This window comes from Mastacembelus armatus, chromosome 16 (genome assembly GCF_900324485.2).
Source record: "Mastacembelus armatus chromosome 16, fMasArm1.2, whole genome shotgun sequence".
NCBI lineage: Eukaryota > Metazoa > Chordata > Actinopteri > Synbranchiformes > Mastacembelidae > Mastacembelus > Mastacembelus armatus.
This window is the reverse complement of record NC_046648.1, coordinates 22760970-22784396: the sequence shown is the minus strand read 5'-3', so window position 1 is coordinate 22784396 and position 23427 is coordinate 22760970. Positions and strand designations below refer to the sequence as shown.

The 23427-nt window shown below is 42.3% G+C and overlaps 1 protein-coding gene across 2 annotated transcripts; it reads left to right on the top strand.

Annotated features, from left to right (window-relative positions):
- The first annotated feature begins 1252 nt into the window (after positions 1 to 1252).
- vwde (von Willebrand factor D and EGF domains) lies at positions 1253 to 23410 on the top strand. 2 transcript variants are annotated; one of them, XM_026316548.1, is made up of 31 exons: positions 1253 to 2325; positions 4029 to 4225; positions 6091 to 6322; positions 7083 to 7157; positions 8168 to 8397; positions 9633 to 9722; positions 9914 to 10061; positions 10503 to 10714; positions 10970 to 11043; positions 11241 to 11514; positions 11727 to 11923; positions 12093 to 12952; positions 13218 to 13354; positions 13953 to 14117; positions 14599 to 14703; positions 15306 to 15420; positions 15569 to 15825; positions 16473 to 16692; positions 17389 to 17526; positions 17941 to 18150; positions 18429 to 18836; positions 19592 to 19687; positions 19898 to 19993; positions 20109 to 20204; positions 20666 to 20761; positions 20994 to 21089; positions 21581 to 21676; positions 21797 to 21892; positions 22016 to 22111; positions 22287 to 22384; positions 22755 to 23410. In XM_026316548.1, exons 1-31 carry the CDS (start codon positions 2043 to 2045, stop codon positions 22767 to 22769), a joined length of 5508 nt encoding a protein of 1835 aa, XP_026172333.1. In that variant the 5' UTR covers positions 1253 to 2042; the 3' UTR covers positions 22770 to 23410. The 2 variants fall into 2 exon arrangements, with proteins under 2 accessions (XP_026172333.1, XP_026172334.1); XM_026316549.1 differs by lacking the exons at positions 1253 to 2325; positions 4029 to 4225 and having other exon boundaries at positions 6250 to 6322; positions 8173 to 8397.
- The last annotated feature ends 17 nt before the right edge of the window (positions 23411 to 23427 follow it).

The following is a 23427-nucleotide window of genomic DNA, read 5'->3' as shown; positions in this document are numbered from 1 at the left end:
AATCGTTGCATGTTGTTGCTCACATCTTCTCCACAGGGGCCCAGCGCAGTTTCACTCATCTGGGCTGTAAATCAAAGCAGTGACTTTGTCTTGTACTGGTGCTGAATTATCGATTTAGCTGATGTTTGTGATTTTCATGTATGTGAAACAGCAAAGGAGACATCAAACAAGTGTATTACTTCTGGGCTTTTCTTCTCTTGTGTTCTTATGTTCACTTAAAGGCTTGAACACATGAAGTTGTGCAAGCAATTTTCCTGTCAGTGGTGGAAGTTAAGGTAATTATAAACAGTTTGCATTCCCTGCATCATTTAGCTGATATCCCATTTCCCAGGGGACACTACAGTGCTACCATTTTTCCCACATCTGCATAACTGATTATAATGAGAGAAAATTGCCCAAAATGAGCTCATGTGTAGATTAAAATTAACATTTTTTTTAAAGAAGGCAATTATCCCCAATTGTTTACCACTTTTTGACCCCAGTATTTCACTTGAACATTCGTATCATGTACGTAAATGTTCTGCTGACACAGATTCATGTTTTCCATCCAGGAGGCTGATTGAGATGTAATTGCTGCTTGTGTAAGACAAGGGGCGAGCAGACGGGAAGACAGTGGGCTTGTACCGGATGGCTATCCCGGGTTCTTACTGGATTGATGGTCCAGGAGATTTACGAGGCAGAGGTTGTGTCGACGCTCCTGGGAGTCAAATAGGCAAACATCTCAACAAGACGGTCAGGCACCTTCATGAAGGCAAGAGGAGCAGTCTATAGCCTGCACAGCTGCCAGTTTCCCAGTGGTCTCCTTTATACGTGCAGAAGGTTTATTCATCATTAATCACACAGTATTATCTGTGTTTACTCAAGATAAAGCATTTCTGCAACAGTCCTGCAGCGTTCACTCACACCTTACAGAGAACAGAGAACAATCATCTCTAACAGCTGGGAAATTATTGCAGTGCTGAAACATTAATCTGCAACTATTTAATAATTTATTGTCACTTTTGAAACAAAAATAATGGTCTGGTTTTGTTCTGTTTTAACCCATTGAAAGTATAATATCTATACTTTTTCCAAACTGCTGCAAAGTTTATGATGTTCTTTACAATTGAGCCATCACTTCACCCAGTTCACGTCTGACCTTCCAAAGGGATCAGTTTCAGGACTTTGACAGAACCTCTGTTCCTGCCAGTGAAACTATATCTGGGGAGCACGACTGCAGTTAAAGTGTGTGAAAGGAGCAGTTTGGGAAAGGAGGTGAATCTCTGGCTGATTGAAAATCCCACGGTTTGGCTGATGCTGTTTCCCTGAAAAATGCAGCATGTGGGCTACATCTGTTTTAGTGGTGACTAATGAAAGATCACACAGTGGCCAATAGTAAACTTTGGTGATTCGATCATCAGTCTGCTGTTCCCACCTTTCAGAAAGAGGGAAAACAAATTTTGGTGCAGTGAGTTTTACAGGCTTAAGTTGGTTTGCATTTTTGTGTCGCATCAAATATTTGAATTTCCTTTGAATGAGAATGAGAGCAGGCTCAGTGGATGTGGACTGATAAAGTCATAGTCTCTCTGCGAATCCTGTAAACTTTAGTTTTAATATGAGATGAATTTGGATTTCTAAATTTGTAATAGTTTCAGTAATGCTGTGATATCCCACAGTAAATCAGGATTTGTACAGAACATTTTGAAAGGTGAGCATTTATTTAAAGATTTAAAGGTTTTATTTGTCACACTGTCATTTAATACAGAGCAAAGCTTTAGGCACTGTGGATATTTAGGTTCCTATATGCAAAAACATGTGCAAGGCAAAACAGGGCATCTTTTTGAAAGCCTCCTCACTTTCTTTGTACACTAGGTGCTATATGAGCAGTGTTTATGTCGACTAATAGAAATATTAACGTGTCAAAGCTCATGTTGCCGAAATTTTAAGGGCAAATTAAGATTTTTTTAAAAAGTCTATCTGAGCCAAGTAGCAGCTGTGTGCAGATGTTTTGGGGTTTGGGTCATGAGAAGGTGCACAGCTGATGCCCCTCCTAACACGACGTGATGCTGCAACAGTCTGTAGGCAGCCGCTGCAGACCCGCCGACAGCTCGTCCGATACTGAACAAGAAGGGACTTTAACGAGCCCGCAGCTCCTCCGGATCTCACCCAGCTTCACTTGGAAACGGGAAAAGACGGCTCCAGCCCTTTGGGGAAGCGGTGCCAGTGCGCGCCTCTGTGTGTTGGACCCACGCTGGTCTCTCTGCAGGACGATGGGACGTGAAGCGGTGTTGAAACTTCTTCTGTGCCTTGGGTTTTTACTTCCTAACGCCATGCACGCTCACACAGGTAAGCTCACCTCGCTACGTTCACACACTCAGCCAGGAGCTGCATGCGCACTGCTTCACTGACTGCCTCCTTCCCTTCGCTGCGCCAGAGAACCAAAACAGCTACAAACCAAAGGTCTGATTTTTAAAAACTCAGCTGAATCACTGTATATACTGTTAGTCCTGGGGTTCCCAAACAGAAGCTGACACCTTCTCATCCATCATGCACAGTGTCTGTCACCCAGTGTCACATATCTCAGTCTCATGGTCTCATGGTGTAATGTGTCTTAGGAAGAAGAACAGAGCAGGTTTGTGGTTCTTGAGCTGCCTCCTGTGACAGACAGACTGGATGTGGGCTCTCACAGTTCCTGCTCATGTGATAAGGAATAAAGGAACCACATGCTGACTTATTAAAGATGCATAGGCAGCCCATCTCTCCATCACCACTGAGACAGGATCAGTCAGGGTATCACTTTTCATCTGACCTCAGGTCAGGGCCAGAAAGCTGGTTGTTCCTCTCTGATCTTCAACCCTCTGTCTGTGTTTTGACCTTAATTACACGTCTTCTTCCTAATCCTGAGTTTTGAATCATTTCCCAGCCCCTGTAGCCATTAGTTGTCTGACGGTCACACTGAGTTACTGCCTCGTATTGACCTTGAGTCACAGTCACAACTGGAATGTGGGCAGGAGAATGAAACTTATTCTGGCTTTGTCTACACCACAAACAGGAATGGCCTGAAAGACACAAGCAGACACAGCTTCTTGGTCTTTCCTTTGGCTCTTCACAGACATTTTAACACGTGAAGCAACAAAACCAAATAAATATAGTGCAAACAAACCTGCAGACAAAGTTGCAGTGCATCATAGAAAAACCCACATTTTTGTTTCACATCTTTCATACAATCTGACGCTGTGTTCGTGTTTGTTGTTGGGAGGAGGTCATTTTGATTTGTGTGGTCATAACCAATCAGCAGCAAGTGATTTGTGCGTCCAATGAACATCATTTTCAATTGACACAGAAACTGCAGGAGCAGTTGGGTTTGGTCTTGAGTGCCCTGGTTTTCTGAAAATCTGTAAATAATTGTTTCCAAAAAATTTCACTCATGGTTGTGAAAAGCTATTAGCTATGACGGAAGAGGACATCCCAAAGTTAATCCCACCTACTAAGCTCTGTACACAGATGTCCTTGTTCTTGTTTTATTGCCTGTTGTAATGACACCTAAGTGCTCATACTGGGTGTCTAGGAGTTCTCCTTTAACCTTTAACCTGCTGACATTTTGCTTCTCTGCAGCGGTTTTAGGACTTCCTTCCACCCAGCAAGTTTTAAAGAAGTGCTTTATGATACAGGTCCTGAGAAACCGTACCTTAAAATGCTCCATATGGGTCACTTCCTGCTGGGAAAATCCATCACTGATAATACAGTCATGCTCGGCTGCAGCTCAGGTCTTCATTATTATTCAATCTGAGAATTTGTTTTCTGAAACTGATTTCCAGTACGTTGGTGTTAGTATGTCGTACGGTAGTATGACCTGTGCTTTGGGCAGTGCTGTGCCAGTAATGACTTTCTGTAATTCAGATGGAAATGTTTATTTTGAATACAGACCAGCTGGAAAGTGGACGTCCACAACCGACTCTTTGGCCTGCAGAAAGTCTTCCAGATATTTGATCATTGGTACTGACAGTTTTGGTGAACATCCAGTGCTTATGTTGTCTCTCTGGCTGTAGTTGCAGTGCTCCCTCCAGAGTGTGTGCCGGGTGGTCACTCCATCCTCCAGAACCCCTACCGCAGCACCACTTTCAGCTCCAGCTGGCTGCAGCAGTCCGCCCTGCAGGAATTCATCTGTGACCACTCCCTCACTCCAGGCTGGTACCAGTTTCAGATTTTTGACAAGCCGGCCAGCATGCCCACACAGTGTGTGGAGGTAAATCACAAAGACATAGACTCAGTATTTAACAGTGAGAACAGTCTACATGTCTTGTGTAGTCTGTCGTATGTAAACTAAAGGATGTTCAGTGGCATCTCCAGTGTGCTGTAGCTTAAAGATCCTACCCTGCAGAACAACTCACTGGCACTACAAAATCTCTGCTGTCTCAGCAGGATCTGTAGGCAATCATTAAATGCCTTCTTCAAGTTAGTCCACAGGGGAGCAGTGTACAGAGCTAAAGAACAAGCTTTAAAAAGCCTTAGTTTAACTACATTGGAAGACCTATGAAACTACTTCGTCAACATTATTACCCTGTGCATTGGCATTGTCTGATCATATCATCATCATCATCATCATTTAACTGATCTGTTATATAAGTAATATACCCAGATATTTAGGCTTGGCACAAAATCTGGAAACGACATCTGTCATCTCTACAGATGTTCCTCCTGTTGGGTTCCACAGGCTGCACAAACATTAAATCATTTTTTTTAATTATTTTTTTATTCATATAACTTTTCAATTAGTTTCATGTTTGATAGCTGTAAAAAGCACAGTGATACAGTAATGGGTGATATAAATGACCATGTTGTCACTACCATGATGGCACAGTAACACGGTACAGGTGGGTGTATAATTACACAGTGACTTAGTCACTACCAGGGTATAGTACCATTTTTTTATGGTATTACCATGGTACTTGGTAAAATGTAGTTCTAACTAAGCTACTTGAGCTACAAGTTTCTAACTTTTCCTTTTGGCTACTGAGCCATAAATGATACCTTCTTCAGTGCTGGAGAGGAGTGTCCCAGTTCATAATGAGCAAGAAGTAAGGAAACGCTCTTTTTCAGAGAACCTCAGCAGAAAAATTGTCACATTTTAATCCACAGTTCAAATGATGGCACAGCTTTAGGTCTTGTAAGAGAGAGTGGAAACAGAACTCAGGGACATACTTAAGGTAGCCCTGACTTTGACTTTAAGAGTTGAGTATTTGCTTTTTGAGATCCTGTGGTGAGGTCACAGAAAGATTATTAAATTGTTATTATTATTAAAAAAGTGTTGTCTTAATTACAAATATCAATAGATCACTCATGGAAGTCTTGTTAGACTGCGGGGATTTGGGCGAACACTGAGGTGGCCTCTGTTGTTGTGGTTGTGGACACATTAGACTTTGAGGATACACACAGTTATCAGTGTGTGTGTGTGTGTGTGTGTGTGTGTGTGTGTGTGTGTGTACATATTTATGAAGGAGAGTGCAAGGAGAGCTTGAATGTGTCTCATTTCTTGCGGGCGGCCTGCTGTGAGGAGCCTGCAGGATCCATCTGAAGTGTCAGCCTCCCTCTGCCTTCCCAGGGCATCGCTGCTCTCCCTGGGTGAAGCATATCCACAGGAGAGGGTGGAGGAAGAGAGGATCGCTGTGAACATGTGTTACATAATAAGCCTGTGTCTTTATGATGATAGCTGAGAAATGACTAGACCTGTCAGGCTAATATTTTCCCAAAGGGGAATTAACTGTGACAAACTGTAACTTTGTCAAACACATACCCAGATTCATTAGTGCAAAGTGGTTGTGCACTGTGACATTCCTAGTGCAGAGTAGGCATTTGTTTGTCTTCTTCCTGTTTTTTTAAGTCAAGTAATGGATTCACTTTCTTTTTGGAAGTTTAGGTTGGTTGGTTTGATAGTTTAGGAGTGTTTTCAGAAACAGATTAATGTTTGTTGGTACTCAAAACTTTTTTTGTTTGTTTTTTTGAGCTTCACAACCATAAAACTTTCAACTTACATGTCCAGAAAATGTGCACCTTTATCTGACTGGATGACTGTTCACCCCTCTTGACTCTTGACTCTGTCTAAACACCCAGGTGAACCACTGTGGGACCCAGGCCCCAGTGTGGCTGTCTCTTGGTGAGGGCGAGTCGCTGCCTGGGCCTCTGGAGGTCAGACAGCTGACGGCCTGCGCTGCCTGGCAGTTCTTCCCAAGCAGCAGCAGAGAGTGTTGTATGTTTCGCATCCCAGTCACCGTTCGCAACTGTGGAGACTTTAATATTTACCTGCTCCAGCCCACACAGGGATGCATGGGATACTGTGCTCAAGGTATGTCAGTGCTGATGATTCGACTCTGATCTAAGTTCATGACCCTGACCAGAAGCTCATACAGTGTATCAGGTACTTTGTACTAGTCCAGATGCCAATGTGGGACAAAGCTACAAATGAGGCTGAAATCCATAACAACTTCTGCAGAACTCCTTCTTCTTCTGGCTGCTGTGGACTCTGGCTGTCCTGCTGCAGAATTAATTTGGGTTGAATTACACTGATGGTATTATATATTCCATAAGAATATAAACATCTGACAAAATAAACCCTCTGTTCTGTGCTTCATCTTTTTTAATGTTTAATCAAAGATCATGATTTATCTCTGTTATATTAACCAAATGCTGCCAGGGCCCAAACATCACTGTGAAAAACATTAGTTGAGCTTTAAATACCATAGGCAGTTATTGGATAGTAAAGGGAAGACAACTTAGATATGCTGCCTGGTAACATTTTGCAGATGTAGTAACAGTTTTCATTCTGAAGAAAACAGAATACAAAACAAAATACATCTTTAAAATCCTTAAACTTAAAGAGGAGTTACGAGCATGTGACAGAAGCTCAAAATGGTGAGAAACGAAGATTAAAAGTTGAAGCAACATCACAGCCTTTTCAGAACAATTGCCCTCTGCAACAGAAAACACAGATAAAATCTTCAAAACAAAGTGTATGTTGGCACCAAGCTCACAGTCTTTAGTCTGCCATGTCTAATTTATTATGTTACGTAATGCTGATTTATGATTGCTCTCCTACCTGCTAACAGAAATGTCAGACTCTTTGCCCACAACGTCGCTGACCTGCAGCCCAGATGAGGTGAACATCGATGGAACATGTACAAGTGAGGATCCTGCAGCTGTTTTTATGACCAGTGTTTGTCTCCTTATTCTAGGTCAAACACCAAAACAATCAGGAGGTCAGGGAACTGCCATGCAGTCAGGAATTCACCGCCGGCCCCCTCACCGCTCCTCTTAATGAGCCGAGCATGTGTCTCGGCGTCCGCTGGGCCTCGTCTCCATGGTGATGGCCCTCAGCCAGACCATGAATTATGCCAAGGCAGGTTTTAGGAAACTGGTGGAGGTGGAAGGAAAGAGTAGGGAGGTTTAAATAAAGATAAATGAAAGATCACTGAACAAGTTCATTAACTGTGGAATCCATTGTGCTCTGATTCCTGAGCACTTTCCTACTTTCAGGCTTTGCTGAACACTTTCTGGCTGGAGCAGCTCATATAAATAAGTTCATGCTCATCAGCTTAAGGTACTTTCCTCATTTATTTTCATGACCACGTTTATTTGGATGAAGTCGTTGTTTTCCTTTCCCAGAGAGGGCCTGGCTCGTCTGTGTCTGTGTTATAGTTCACCCTAAATGTGTTGGATAAGGCTGAAGTCAGATCTCTGTACAAGCCTGTTAAATGATTCCACACCAAACTGGGAAAATCATTAGTTTATGGCTCTGTCTTTATCATGTTTAAACAGAAGGGAAGCTTTCATAAGCTGCTGGGTGTATGGAGACAGTGTGTCCACATGTAATATAGACTTAAACCATGAATGTGGTCAAAAACTGATATTTTTCAGATATGAAGAAACGCTTGTAGGAGGAGGTTGGACAAAAGACACTGATGACCTGATTCACTTTAGGACTTAGCCAATCAGAAGCTGGAAGATACCAGTTTACTTTGTCTTCCAGCTAATCAGCAGTGGGTAGAGCAGGGATAGTTGGAAAACAAGCAGGACAGTGGACCTTGGGTTAGGACACAGCCCTGATTTCTTAACAGCTGCTTTATTTTTCCCGGTGTTAATATAATCAGATTTCCCACTAATCTACATCCTCTTGCGGCTTCTCCCTCGTCAGCCAAGCAGGCTCCCACTCCATCTGTTCCAGTGATCGTCTCAGAGGTGACAGGTAACACCATCTACCTGAAGTGCAGCTTTGACAGCAGCTCCAACAGCTCGCTGGGCTATGTGGTGGCCTGGTCCCGCCTCTCACCTGAGGGCAGGAAGGAGGAGCTCAAACAGGAGACCACCATCCAGACCTTCGCCTTCATCGAGCTGGACGGCTTCAACCTCCGTCTGGGGGACAAGGTGAGATCCAGGGCTGTGGTGGTTAAAGTGGTCTGTGCTGATAAAGGACTAATAGAGCCAACAGCCAGGTCTAATCTAACACAGTCTAGTATTTACAAAACAATGTGACACCTTACATGAGCTTGGTAGCAGATGTGTAAATATGCATGTGGTCGTATTGCACAGTGGTTATTTCTGCCATTATGACATTAAGAGTTCAGCCCTGGGGTAGGTGGTTTTGATGTACTGTGCTCTGTAGCGCCTCCCAGAGGGGACGAGTCTGAACAGTTTGTCCTCTGCAGAGATGCTCCTTCTGTTTCCTGTTTGCTATAGTTAATATTAGTCTATGATTTTATTAGCAGTAGACTAATAATGACCCTAGTCAAATTAAAGCTTAGCGCTCTAACAAGATCTGTCTGGATGTTTGTATTCGCTGTCATGAAATGAGGTTTACCTGTCCAGGGCGGACCCCTGCCTGGGATAGGCTCCAGCAGGTCCCTGTGACCCTACTTAGGAATAAGGGGGTATAGATGATGGATGGATGGAAATGAGGCTTACTTAGATTTGGTTGTTTTGTTGTTTGTGCTAATTATAATCCTAATTTAGTAATTTAGTAAAAACTATGTGCCAAGGCCAAATTAAGCTTAATTCAGACTTGCATATTTTAAATTACATTAAGTTGCTTTTCTTTTTCTACTAGAGTTTTGAGTTTTCTTTTATTCTCAGTTAGTGGACAGACACTTTCTGACATTTGAAAGTTTTTACATAGGTAGAGAGAAATTCCAGGATAGATCCAATGGATTTCTGGAAAGAAAACTGAACAAATAAAAAATGTGAGAGTAATTTCAGTGAGAATTTTGTGACTCACTGTCAGTACAGCATTCCAGCAACCCCCAGTAATCGCCTTTCCATTCTTTTGGAAATAAGAGCTATTGTGTAAATCAAAGATGTGGCTCTTGGCCTTTTAAGGCAGCATTATTAAAATATGTCAACATGCAGTTTGGTTTTACTGTGAGCTGGTTGTGACCTGGTTTTATATAAAACATCCAGGAGTTTCCGTTTTATTTGCTGTTAATTTCCAGTTGAAATGCAATTTTCCTTTGACATGTCCTTTGACATGACCTTGTTTTTTTTGGTTTGTGCAAGGTTTGCAGTCTAAATATAATTCAATAGAATGCAACAAATAGTGTGCACATTAATATGTAGTATATTCAAATAAAGGAAAGACAAATTCTTAGACTCTTCCTCTCTTTTAGATTTACTGCTCCAGCTCCAGTTTCTTCTTAGACTCACCGGACATCCGGAGTGATTCAGTGGAAAGTCAGGAGTTCTTTGCTGGGATTAAGGTATTTCACAATAACCTGAAGTTGTTTAACTGTGTCAGTGTGTGTGTGCACACACACTTACAGCTGCTCAGATCTCTACGGTGCATATCCAGCTGAACTGTAACTGTGAACAAATATGTGACTCTTAGATCTCTGAATGTCAAATTATCTTTCTAAATCAAGGCTGATTAATCTTTTTCTGTTTCGTGCAGTTAAGACCAGAAGTGGACACTATACCTGAGGATGGGAGACTGTATGAGTTGGTTGTTGAGAGCACGGTTCCTGTCCCGTGTCTGGAAGACTCTTCCTCCTCTACTGAGCAGTGCACGCTGTCTCTTCAGCTCATAACAAACAGCCAAGGTGAGTACATCCTCCACGTTGTATGTTCCTGATGATTTTATGATTGTTGATGTTAGAACAAACATAAAAACTATCATTGCATTTATTTATTTATTAATAGACCTAAGTTTTTATCTCAATGTCTTTTAACCGTCCTAAAATAAACTTCCTGACGTTCAGAATTCCTGCTGTTGGAGTCAGCAAAAGCCCTAACAAATGTTTGCACTGATGTACAGAAAAGAATCGCACTTTCTACTACAAGATATATGTATCACCGATAGACATCACACAGTAGTGATTTAATGATTTCACCGCAGTCTGTTAAAGTTTTTCTTGTTGACATACTGCCCACCTTGAATTTGATCCTCCATTATAAAGGGTAATAAATGTGTTAATCTTACCTTTTCTGTCCTTTTTCTTATTTTGCAAATAAACTAACATTAAACCCTTGCCTTGTTGTAGAAGGTCTGTTGGGTGCAGACCTGTCTCTGTCCTCCTGTGTGTTGGATCTGTCCCAGAGCCCCTGCAGGGACGGAGTTTGTGGCCAGGCTCTGGTCCACTTCAGTGCCATCACTGACTTTGTCAAAGATGACAACAGGACAACACAGATCTCTGTCAAACCCATCGTCACGCGTAGTTTTCTGTGGAACGGGTACTCACCAGAACCCGTGCAGGTAAACGCATCAATCTGTGAAGCGGATACTTTGTTTATTGTTTTCTCATTTATGTGTTTTGGATTTTTATTAATCAAAGTTTCTCATCTCCATGAGCTCCTTGTGGCTGTGCTTGTTTCCATCAGTTTTTGTGGAGGTCAGCCTTGCTGACCCTTCCATTTGTTGATTTTAAGGACTGGTACAGTCTTGCACCCTAATCATGCAACACAAATGTTTCATGTTAAGAAGGAACAAACTCATTGTCCTTTTTTCCAGATAACAGTAAAGGATGTTCCCTCGGCCTACTGCTACTCTTTCACCGATCCTCATATCATCACATTCGATGGCAGGTACTTCAGTTCAGCTGATCAGGAAACGTATTTCGTGCAATATGTGTCATAGACTATAATACATTTTATTGCAGGTTAACCAATGTGATAATATGAGGGAGTTCAATAGTGAATGATTGAATCTATATGTTTTTGAACTAATTTATATCAGGAAGTGAACAGAAAACAATTCAATATTTTTCTTTGTTTACCAACAGGCATTATGAGAACTACCAAATCGGCACCTTTGTTCTATATAAGAGCAGTTTCTGGCCGTTTGAGGTCCACGTCCGTCAGTGGGAGTGTGGCAGCGTAGTGCATGCTGCCTCATGTGTGTGCGGCTTTGTGGCGAGGGACGGTGGTGATGTTATCTCTTTTGACATGTGCAACGGAGAGTTAGGCGAAACTAAACCACATCTGTCTGTGAAGAACAGAGACCTGAGCAAGAGTGGCATTCAGATCACAGAGTCCTACCGAGGACGCAAAGTCACTGTGAGTGAGGACGAGTCAGACACACATCAAAGATCTGTCCTGTTTCCTAAAAGGTTGATCTGTTTCTCCAAAGGTCACCTACCTTGTAGCTGCTGAAATCTGTAAACAAATGTAACCAACCCAAATTTGACTGCTGCTTGATGTGCTTATTGTTAAAAATAAGATCTTCTCTTTTCTCCATATGTTCATCCCAAACATTCAACTGTTTGCAGATGACCTTCTCGTCCGGAGCATTTGTTCGTGCAGATGTGTCTGACTGGGGAATGAGTCTGACACTAAGAGCCCCCAGTTCAGACAGGAGTCACACTGAGGGTCTGTGTGGGACTTATGATGGACAGTCAGACAATGACTTCCATTCAGCAGTGGGCACCACACTGGAGGACCTGCATGCCTTTATCTCTGAATGGAGGTGAGATCACATGATAGGAACATTTTGGAGTGGTTAAGAGTTGTTACTCTCACCAAAGACGTATATAGATTAAGAGTTATTTTTCTAACTTGATCACCTTATGAGGTTAATGTTACCATGTGAAGGCCTGTTTTCTCTTCACTGACCATTTTTTTTCTGTTTGTGTCAGACTCCCTCCAGGCACTAGCCTGTTTGACACCACGCCGTCCCATCTGAGTACACTGACCCCTCGTAATTACTGTACCTGTCAGACCGAGCCACGCCCCACATCTCCCAGAGCCCGATCTCATCCTGTCACCTCCTCTGACTCTATGTGCTCCCATCAAGGCAACCTGCAGCTCCTCAATGTCATTCCCACTCTGGATGTCACAGCTGAGTATATTGGCTCTGTGGAAGTAGCCAAAGGTGAAGGAAACGAAGGACAGTCGCTGCCTCCAGGCCGTCATGGAAGTCACATGCTGCCACGTGAAAGAGGATTCCCTCCGAGAACGTCCAGGGATGGTGTTTTGACATCAGCTCACCAGCACAGAGGCAGACGGCAGACCCACCGTTACATCTCCAACTCCCCTCACCAAAGCCTCAGCCAGTCTGATCTGGAAGGCTTTGCCTACTTTTTCCCAGAGGACCATGAACCATCAGGTCAACCCATCTTTTCCTCAACATGGCCAACACCTTCTGGTCTGACTGAGCAGCAGGCCAGGACACAGTGCCAGCAGGCTGTAGCAAACTCGGGCATAGCGTTAGGTTGCAGGCCCCTGTTACAAGAGATGGTAGTGAGCCTTGTGGTGACTATGTGTGTTACTGACCTACAGCTGAAGGATGAGCAGTCATGGCTGAATGCAACAATACCGCTGCTGGAGAACGAGTGTGAGAGGAGGCTGGTAGAGGAGAGGAGGAGAGAAGAAGAGTACCAAGATATTCTGTCCGTCCTCAAGTGTCCCAACATGTGCAACGGGAACGGCCAGTGCTTGGAGTGGGGATGTGTCTGCTTCCCAGGATTTGGATCCTATGACTGCAGTGTGCTGTCTGGTAATATACTAAGCCGAAACACCAAAACAGAAACACTAGTCCCAAAGAGGTCTAAAGCCAGTAGAGCAGACAAAATAAGGTTATTGCACATATATCAGTAATGGAATATATGACATAATAACTGCAGTAGAGGCACATCAGAGATGGACATTTAGCAGTCACTAACTTTCCATTGCACCTCAGATGATCACAGACGTTTGTGGTCTGAATTCCCAGGGTTAACAGTTGATGCTGATCTGCACTTCTTGCTGTTGATGTTGTAAAGACCAGATGCCAGAGATCGCCGAGCTGGAGAGAGGGGGTCTGTGTGATGTCCGACAGGATGACTGTGCCACCGTCCAGGTCTACGGTCAGGGCTTTAAGGACTCCTACGAGCTCAAGTGTGAGTTTGTTAAAGAAAAGGTACTTTGAGTTTCTGCTTGTTTTTTCTGTCTCCTGCTTGTGTTTACCAGCCCACAACTTCTCTTTTCTGGCACTTACTCAGTAGCTAAGAAAGTCCTGACAGCTAAACTGGATCAGATCTATGTTTGTTTACACTGAGGTTATGACTTCAGTTAATAAATGGGCAGGATCTTCAGAAATTTAGTTTGTACCTTTGAATTGAAGACCAGTTAAGAAAGGAGACACATTATTTGATCCATATGTAAATTAAAAATATTAATGTTTAAAATATATTATAGAGCTGTATTTGGGGTTTTTGTGCATTTGATACCATTAGATCAACATCAATAACAAAATGAAATGTTTTGATGACTTTTGCTCCCACATTAATTAGAATTACAGCCAACATGCACCTTCATCAGCACAGTGTTGTGGTCAGAAATAAACTGATCAGTGTCAGGATGTGATCTATATGTTACTCCAGCTAAATTATGAATTCTTGTTTTTATTCTCTCTTTTTGTCACTTTCTTGTCTTGTGACTGTATGTTACTTTATTTTATCTTCCCTGTTCCTATTTCTAATCTCTCTCTCTCTTTTCTTTCTTCTGCCCCTGGGAAGTTTGTGGAAGGGGAGTGGGTTCTGGATGAGCCCCAGTTTGTCCTTGCCACCTTTATGGATGTGACAGCTCTGGAGTGCCTGCTGCCCCTGGAGGACAGCCAGGCTCCTACAGTCCTAGACCTGGGGACGGAGACAAACAGACCATTGGCCCGCTGGCAGATCAAAGTCAGTCACATCTCCAGTCATTTTTCCAGTGTGCACTGGTGAAAATACAATTATCAGTCCCGCTTTCTCTCTCCCACTCCTGTCTGATACCCAAGTTGTCAAAACTAAGGATGTGGTTATTTTTCAAGAGCTATAATGATGTGAGAATGCTCCCACAGAAAATACACACTGGGGTAATTGGACACAGACAGTTTGCTTGTTTTTACCTGCTGGCTACAGATGTGGAAAGAGTCTACTGTGTGCAAATGGATGTTTTCTGGGAAAATGAGCTCAACAGAGCAAACTGCTTGATTTACCTGTTGAAATACCAAGTAAAGTGTTGAACAGTACCTACACTTGAAATTGCTTCTACTTTATATGTAGCTCTTAAATATAAAACTAGTCAAAACTGACCCAGTGTGAGTGAATACAGCCAGACTTGTTTGTTTGTTTAATGCCTTTAGCCATTGGTCCACAGTAATCAGTGATCATCTAACGGCAGGTTTCCAATGATGGCTACAGCTACAGTAACGCCAAAATACTGACTCTGTACGACGGAGCCTGCCAGATCTGCAGCCTCAACAATGAAGTCTTTTGCACCCTGAGGGTAAAATGTCTTTCTTGATATTGATTTCTTTTGTTTAATATATAGGTGAGCACTGCAATATCCAAAGATTTTAGATTTTATGCAGTCTGCTTTTCTTCATGCTTTTACTGTGACCGCTTCCAATACACCCTGAGCTCCAAAACTGTACAAGGTTTTAGAGCATTTTTGCCTTCTGTGCCTGGTGAATCTGACACTTCTAACATCACTGTTGTAGAATTATCCAAACTTAGCCCAGCTCAAAACCAGCTACACCCTCAGATTTGTGCAATCATCCTGAATAACCAAAATATTAAAGGTAGATTTAGTAGATGTTTGTTGTCACTGTTATTATTTATGTAACGTGTGTAATTTAAAATACAATTTGCCCTGGATTATTTCTAAATTCAGAAATTTGAGTATAATTTGCTGTTTGTAATTATAACCATGTTTTCTACTGCAGAGTAAACATTCACCATGGTGTTGCAAACTGTAGTGGTTCAATCACTGATCTGCTTGTAATGTAGTCTTACTGAATGTAAGAGGTACAGCATTTTAAACACAGGAAGCAATTAGGTTTCCCTCAAACCAAATGTGTTGAGTCTTTCATCTTGCTCCTCTTGCAGGAGAAAACATGCATCATTGATGGTCTGTGTTACAGTGAAGGAGAGTCCAATCCCAGCAGCCCTTGCCTCACATGTCGCCCAGACTCCTCCAAACACACCTGGTCCATAACAGAGAGTATGTATGCAAAAATATCAATCTGGTTTGCTTCACAGCTCGTTCATACTCTCATAAAGCTGAAATGAGGAGAACCTACCACACTGTTGCTTGTTCAGAAGGTGATATCAAAGTTCTTACTCTTTCCTTCCTTTATGTTATCCCTCAGAAAATGAGCCCCCGGTGATGCAGTCACTGCCGTTTCGTCTCCAGTCCTTTCAGGGGGAGAATTTCATCTACCAGTTACAAGCTCAGGACCCAGAGGGCTCTGCAGTTTTTTTCACCCTGGTATCAGGTCCTGAAGGTGCAGCTCTGTCTCCAGCTGGCCTGCTGATGTGGACGACCGCTGCTGAAACCACAGACACACACACTTTCCAGTTCACTGTGTCGGACGACTGTAATGCTGAAACCAGAGCCTTGGTACAGGTAAGACTGGGCTTGTTTAACCTGAAACGTCTTTACATTACAGGTTTGGACGTTTTCACAGAACGTATGTTTGAGAAGTGTGGAAAAAAGGAATGTTTAATTTGTACTAGTTTAAATGTGTTGAATACCCAGGATGTGTTTGTCTTACACTTTGAGCAGCTCCACTACAGCTGTTGAGGTTAACTACAAGTTCAGCAGCCACTCAATTATGTATTTTGAGTCGATTAAAGTGACTGGCAGCTTGTCAGGCCAGTAAATTCTTTGGGGATAACCTGATAAGGGCTCCTTTAGTCTCGGATGCTTCTTCCCACTAGAGGGAGCTAGAGTAGTTTTCTACTAAAGGTGCTTCATGTCCCACTGTCATATTAATCCTAGGCAGGCTTTCAATATGTCTGTTTAGTTTGTACACAAAGAAGTAAGTCAAAGAAGTAAGTCAAAGATGTCAATTTGCGTACTAGATCTGCTTAATTTTCAGTTTGGACTTGATGGACATCGTTGTCTCATAATATAGTGCGTTGGAAATAGACATAAAACACACTGGGCTGCCAAAATATTGTTTTGGTTACGATAATCATTGTCAACTGGAGAAGAGTCAGAATAAAGTTGTGCCATTGAGACCAGTGTTTTTTTCTTTTGTTTATACCCAGGTGACTGTGCGCTCCTGTGAATGTCTGAATGGAGCTTCTTGTGTGACCAACATCAACCTCCCTGCCGGCAGCGGGGAATATCTTTGTGTGTGTCTCAATGGATTTAGAGGGGAGAGGTGTGAGGTGGACATTGACGACTGTAAACCAAACCCCTGCAGACTTGGCCGCTGCATCGATGGCCCCAACTCCTTCTCCTGTATCTGCCCACCTGGAATGACAGGTAGAGATCGACCATCAAAGCTCCTCAAACTATCCAAGCGCACAGAGCAATTACTTTTGCACGAAGCTGCACTTTGAAGGAGTATTAAATGATCTGTGACCCTTATTGACCTTTATATTTGTCCAGTGATTCTTTTGCAAAAGCTCATGACAAATTACCTGCCAGTCCGACCACCCCTAGGATTGTTTTTGATAATGTGGCTGTCATTCTTCTTGGTTTCAGAACATTTCAGTGCAATACTGAGAAATGCAAAGATATGCCTGCTAGATGCTTCTTTAGCAAGGTGTGCTACTGTAGCGGCAACCATTTCTTTTAGTTTAGGTTTTTCTTTTAGTGTTTTGTGCATTTTTGCATTTGTTAGACAGTTGACAACAGAGAGAAGACAGTAAACTAAGATACAAAAATAGATCCTGGGCTACACACTGAGAAGACAGGTTAACGTTTCCATTAACATAGTGTTTTAACCACTAGCTTGTAAGTCAAATCAAAAGAAATACTTGGTTTGATCATACTGTCCATTAAAAACATCCAGTACATCTTACATCATGTGCTGCTGCTGCTTTGACCTGCTGTACATTTTATGTTGGCGCATTTTTTACTGAGAATAAAAAACATCATGCCCAGGACTAATTTGTAAAATGTAAGAGTTGTTTAGCATTCCCACTTTATGCAACTTGGTGTTTAATGTGTTTTCAGGTCGTACATGTAGAGAAGATGTAGATGAGTGTGCCTCTCAGCCTTGTTTCCCCGGAGCGACCTGTAACAACACACTGGGCTCCTTCATCTGTGGAGTCTGCCCACAAGGATACAGTGGTGATGGAAAAAACTGCACTCGTAAGTCCTGTGTCTCAGTAAGAGTTTCGTATGTGAAAGCTAAGATTGATGGTATTCTTTATTTTTTTTTTTTTTTAACAAGCTCATAAAAAGGCCAGAACCAACAATACATCAGCCTTTCTCTGGCTCTCTGTTCCACCCCCACTGCTTCTTACTAAAGGTGTAAATCCTTAAAACTGGGTCACAAATGCAATTTGCAAATGCAACTTAAAACTGGTGGGTACTGTAGTTTTTTTAGCAAATGTGACTTAAACACAAGTAAGTAATGTTATTGTTTTCAGTAGCAGATATTTATAGCAACAGAACAGTGTCCTGTATGTGAGAGTCAGAATTTCTATTGTTTTACATTTGTACATAACTAAGAAAATTAAAGGTTGTCAGGTTAAAGGTTGTTCTAATTTTTTCCTTTTCAAGGTAACCATGACTCTCAAATCAAAGAGGAAACCACACCACCAAAAGTACTGCAGGGCTCATTAAGGCCCAGACCCTCAGGCCTGTCGCCGTGCAGCAGACGACCTTGTCACCCGGGGGTTCTGTGTTTTGAGAGCACCCATGTCTCTGCAGGTTACGTCTGTGGGCCCTGCCCTCCAGGTCTGCAAGGAAATGGACAAACATGCACAACAGGTGAGTGTGAAGGGAAATGTTTTATTTTATTCTGCCATGTAACGTGGTTTATTTATGGTATATGAATGAATGAATGAAGTTTGTGTGTGTGTGTGTGTCACATCATGACAGTGGTTGCATGTTAGATTAAATAAAATGAAATCGAGGCAGCGTGATAGGAAACAATGTGACTTAACTCTGTTGCATGTGGAAAGACTTGAATGCTGTAATACTGACAGACCAAAGCTTTATTTGTGTTATTTTTTAAGTCTTATCCTCTAACTTCCAGTGTTTTACAGTTCAGGGAACTGTTGCCAGCGGAGCAGATGGTCATATTCACATCATCAAATCGAATTCCAGCAAGAAACTGACTGCCACCTCCTCCTCCTCTTCCTCGTCTCCCGCCTCACCCAGACGACCCACTGACAGGCGAATGAGACCAGATGCCACCATCTCTACTATCAGGAGAACTTCTTCTACTGACAGAAAGACCACAGCAACCCCACAAAATCACACTGCAACTAGAGTCAACGGGGTGGAGATGATCCCCACCCTCACCAGGGTTAAATGGGGGTCATCATCTCACTATATGACCTGTGCTGACTCTCCCTGCTTCCCTGGTGTTCCCTGTGAGCCCACTGTCACCGGGTCCTTTAGGTGTGGACGCTGCCCGTATGGTTACACTGGAGACGGAGTCACGTGTAAAGGTAGTTTAGAAGTGACACAGGAATGAAATATGTGGGTTCACACACTCAAACAGCAACACAAAAATTAGTGTCTTGAATGAGGCCAAGCAAACATAAAGTAGCTATGGTGGCTACTAGCTAATATATTGTTCAGCTCTTTGGCTTAAACCTTTACAGTTTTGGTTCACTCTTGCTGCACAGTTGTTTTCAGCAGCAGCTGTATTCAACTAAAAAGTATAAAGCACCTCCACACTATGTGTTCAGCAGATACAGCTGGAAACTAGCTGATAAAGGTAGTGGAGCATTTAGCAACTGAAGAGACAAATGTTTCCCGTAGGATTTGGTAGAGACAGAAAATAGAGCTAAACAAGACTGAATGCTAATGTTTCTCTAATTGCTGCATGTGTAAATAAACAACTGTTTGCCATTAAAACTTACAAGGTGATGAACATCAGTGATGCATTCACAGGTTGTTTGTGCTACCCCCAGGTGGCCATAAAAATCATTACTGAGTTACTGAGTGCACAGATTGTGACTCTTTGTTACCAGTGTGTGTTTGTGCTACCTGTGGCCACAGTCACAGCTGTTCAGCAAGAAACTCGCCCTGGTTCTCTCATTTTCAAGATTTCTTATTTTTCCCACAGGATAAATTACTTAAAGAAGTAATTACTCTTCAATACTCTGTGCTTCAGTGTCAACTTGTGTATGCATGCAACACGCATGTCCTCCAGTATCTCCTGGATTTATTTAAGTAAACCAGCTGTTATTTGTTCCAGCTGTGTGCAGGTATCAGTGTGGGGAGAACATGGAGTGCACCCTGCCCAACACCTGCACCTGCAAGGAAGGGTACACTGGCTACAACTGTCATATAGGTGAGGGCCAGAGATGCTTCAGAGGCTGATTTGCTTATTTTTGTCCTAGAGGCCAAAGCTCATTCAGTCAAATCACCTTTTAATGAACCTCCACAAACCACTTGGATACAAGGAAGTTAATCTCAGAGCACCTTGATGTGATACATTACTGTTTAAGAGTTTTAACTTGTTGAACTTACTGCTATAGCTGCCACTTTTCATCCCTCTTAGCTTTGTGCCGACCTGACTGCAAGAACCACGGGAAATGTGTAAAACCCAATGTATGTGAATGTCCTCTGGGGTACAGTGGACCCACCTGTGAGGAAGGTAACCTGAACTCCTATGAATCAGCCTGTCTAACCCTCTGCCTCGCACACGCAGACTGCTCAAAGAATACTGATGAGTATCTTTGTGTTATTTATATCCCTGTGTTGTTGTGTAGCGAGCTGTGACCCACCTTGTCAGCACGGAGGCACCTGTCTGGCCAGAAACCTGTGTACCTGCCCTTATGGCTACGTGGGACCCAGATGTGAAATCAGTGAGATATTGTTATATACTTTGACAGGGTTAAGATGCGGTGTGTAAACAGTATGGCAGTGATTTTCTTGTACCAACGTCATGTTCACAACACTGAATTAGAAATGAAATCAATGACTGTGAGGTTTGAATAGTGACTCCGAAGGAAAGTTTCCACATCAAATACCCACATTTCTGAGAAACGTTGATGGTAAGAAGATGTCTCTGTGTGTGAATGGTTCTCTGAGTCCTACACACTGCACAGTAAATGTGAACGCCCTTAAAACATCCTTAAGTGTGAATGTCAGCAGCTTAATAAAAGAGAAAACATGTGCTCACACATTTTAAAGACCGCCTGTAAATCAGCAGTGTGGATGTGGTTCAGGCCTGTCCTGTATCACCTTAAACCTTAACTGGTGCTTCCATGGACTCATTTGTAGTTTCATTCTTCCATTGTCCATAACAACCATTCATCTGTCTCAGTGGTGTGTAACAGGCACTGTGAAAATGGAGGCGAATGTGTTTCTCCTGATGTCTGCGAATGCAAACCAGGCTGGTACGGACCAACATGTCACTCAGGTACGTGTGTGACTTCACACTGAGGGAACAAATTGTAATGTCTCCATTTAAATGTTTTCCCTGCTCACCACATTTCCAGGTGGCACAAAATTGAACACTCACTTTGATACCTGCCACTGTTGCCATGACCACCTGACACAGCAAAACATGCAAGCCCTTCTTTAATTTATGCTGTGGATTGAAAAGAAATGAAATGTATTTGATTTATTTTCCCTGTCTGTGTCCTGGGCAGCTGTCTGTAACCCTCTCTGTCTGAACGGAGGAACATGTGTTAAGCCAAACATCTGTGCCTGTCCCAGTGGCTTCTATGGCTCTCAGTGTCAGATTGGTAAGACTAGTGATATTCATTCATAACACAATGACACATTTTACTGCTCTGCTGTTCTGCCTCAGAGAAAACAATTGGTCCTGTCTCTATATCATTCACTACACGATTAAAAGACGCTTTTCAAAACGCTAACAATCAGGGTTGGTTCACTGGCTTTTTCTTAAAGTTATACTGTTGTTAGTCCTTCTCTGTTATGGAGATTCCTTTGTGGCCACAACAGATTATCAGTCTTGTATTGCTTTTTTATGAATGAATGAATTATCCATTTGAGAGAACCCTTTGCACAAAGAGGTCAGAGGTCAGGGTCAGGTACACAGACCCAGCTAAAAGGGTTTTTTTTTCCCTATTAACTAGCTAAGATAGGATTGCTGAAAAGAGAGATGTGATGATTTTTTTGTAGCAACCACTATAGTAACTGTCTAAATCTGCTTTTCTTTAAGCCGTTTGCAGATTGTCTCCTGCTTCTCACAGTTAAATATGACATGTTTCAGCTGTATGCAGCCCTCCTTGTAAGAACGGCGGTCAGTGTATGAGGAACAACGTGTGCTCCTGCCCTGAAGGCTACACAGGAAAAAGGTGTCAAAAGAGTAAGTTTGCTGCCTGCTTGGTTGAATGCAGGCTTATTTAAAGTGATGCCACAGGCAGCTTATAATTCAATGTATGCTGGAAATAACACTGAGGCCTAATGTAAATAAAATGCGTTCCAGGTGTGTGTGAGCCAGTCTGCATGAACAAAGGCAAGTGTGTAGGACCCAACACTTGCTCCTGTGCATCAGGGTGGAGAGGGAAGAGGTGTAGCATACGTGAGTGACTCCATCTTTTATTCATACACAAAATAGTGAATAGTGTTACATTAAAGTGCTATAGATATGTGTGACAAACCACTGTAGACTTTGTTCATGTCATCTTCTCTGTTCTTATTGTAGCCGTCTGTCTGCAAAGGTGTAGAAATGAGGGTGAGTGTGTGGGACCAAACACCTGCCACTGTCCCATTGGTTGGGAGGGCCTTCAGTGTCAAACACGTGAGTCCACTAATCATATGATAGTATCCCTCAGTAGTGATTCAGGTTTTTTTTTTAAATTTATTTTATTTTAGGCCCCTTTTGTCCAAAATGAAATGTTTTCAAATGTGTTACGAGAAGCGGAATTAGACCCAATTAGTTTAAAGGAATCCTGTAATAATAATTTTCTCTGCAGCGGTGTGTAAACAGCGTTGCCTGAACGGAGGGAGGTGTGTGCTACCTGACTACTGCCACTGTCGGAAAGGCTACAAAGGACAAACCTGCGCAATAAAAGTGAGAAGTGTGATCACATTTTATATGCAGTGCATGATTCTGTAGCTCAGCTGGCAAGAGCAGTGATAAGTCCTGCGTTAAAGTTTGCATTCCTGCTGATGGGGAGAAATGAAATATTTTTCATCATGCTGTGGAGGGAATATTTTTTTTCATCCACAGCATGATGAAATGGCCTCCAGAGCTGCAACAAGTTTTTCCACACATGGCTTATCTTTCAGAGAAATGGATGCTTAGTTCTTTGACTGGAATGTATCACTAATACAAGAGACACATGTACTCAAGATACTAAGTATGAAAAGACATTGTTGAATATTTTGAAAAACGTAGTGTTGGAAACCTAATGATATTGAATGTATGTTTACTTTCACAGGCATCACAAGCTTAGTGGATAGAAGTTGGAAGAAGCTGCAAAATGCACAGAGAGCACCATAAGTTGTGTGTATGTAAGTGTGTGTGTATTTGTGTGTGTGTGTGATGGGGGAGATTAGCATGTGCAGGACAGTGTGGCTCTGTGCAAACTGGAAACTAACAGAGGGGACTTGATGTATTGCACTTGTCTTTTTGTCCCAGTATATCACTACCTCAAGGCTCAAAGCAACAAATCTGTTAAATGCATCATTACTCCGCAGAGACATTATTCAGACTGTTGCTGCACAGTATTATGTAAAATAAGTATGTGACACATGAATCCAATTTAGTAATGATCTCCCCAAAAGCTGCAGGTTGCTCCCAGCAGGCTTTATTTTTTTTTATTTTCAGTGTAGCCAAATTATAGCTGTATCTACCTTTTACCAAAATGATGTGCACTTCGTCTCAAATAGATCCAAATCTGCTTCCTAAATATGCCTAATTTAGATGGTACACATCAGTAATTTTAGACCCAAGTGTTTATGTTTAACACAAATTACATTTGTATATTTTTCTTCATTGCTTTTATTAATATATTGTTAGTTCAGTCCTGTTTTTAATGGTTCTAACCTGATTCCATTTACACTGATACCAAGCATGTATCAAAATAATGATGATCTGTCAACACGTTACAC

What these genes read in the sequence shown, in the direction of transcription:
- vwde (XM_026316548.1), top strand. Translation starts at nt 2,043, where the DNA reads ATGCTGCAACAGTCTGTAGGCAGCCGCTGCAGACCCGCCGACAGCTCG. An exon ending in CGCCATGCACGCTCACACAG is followed by an intron (nt 2,326 to 4,028) that starts GTAAGCTCACCT and finishes CTCTGGCTGTAG; the next exon opens with TTGCAGTGCTCCCTCCAGAG. An exon ending in TGGCTACAACTGTCATATAG is followed by an intron (nt 19,688 to 19,897) that starts GTGAGGGCCAGA and finishes CATCCCTCTTAG; the next exon opens with CTTTGTGCCGACCTGACTGC.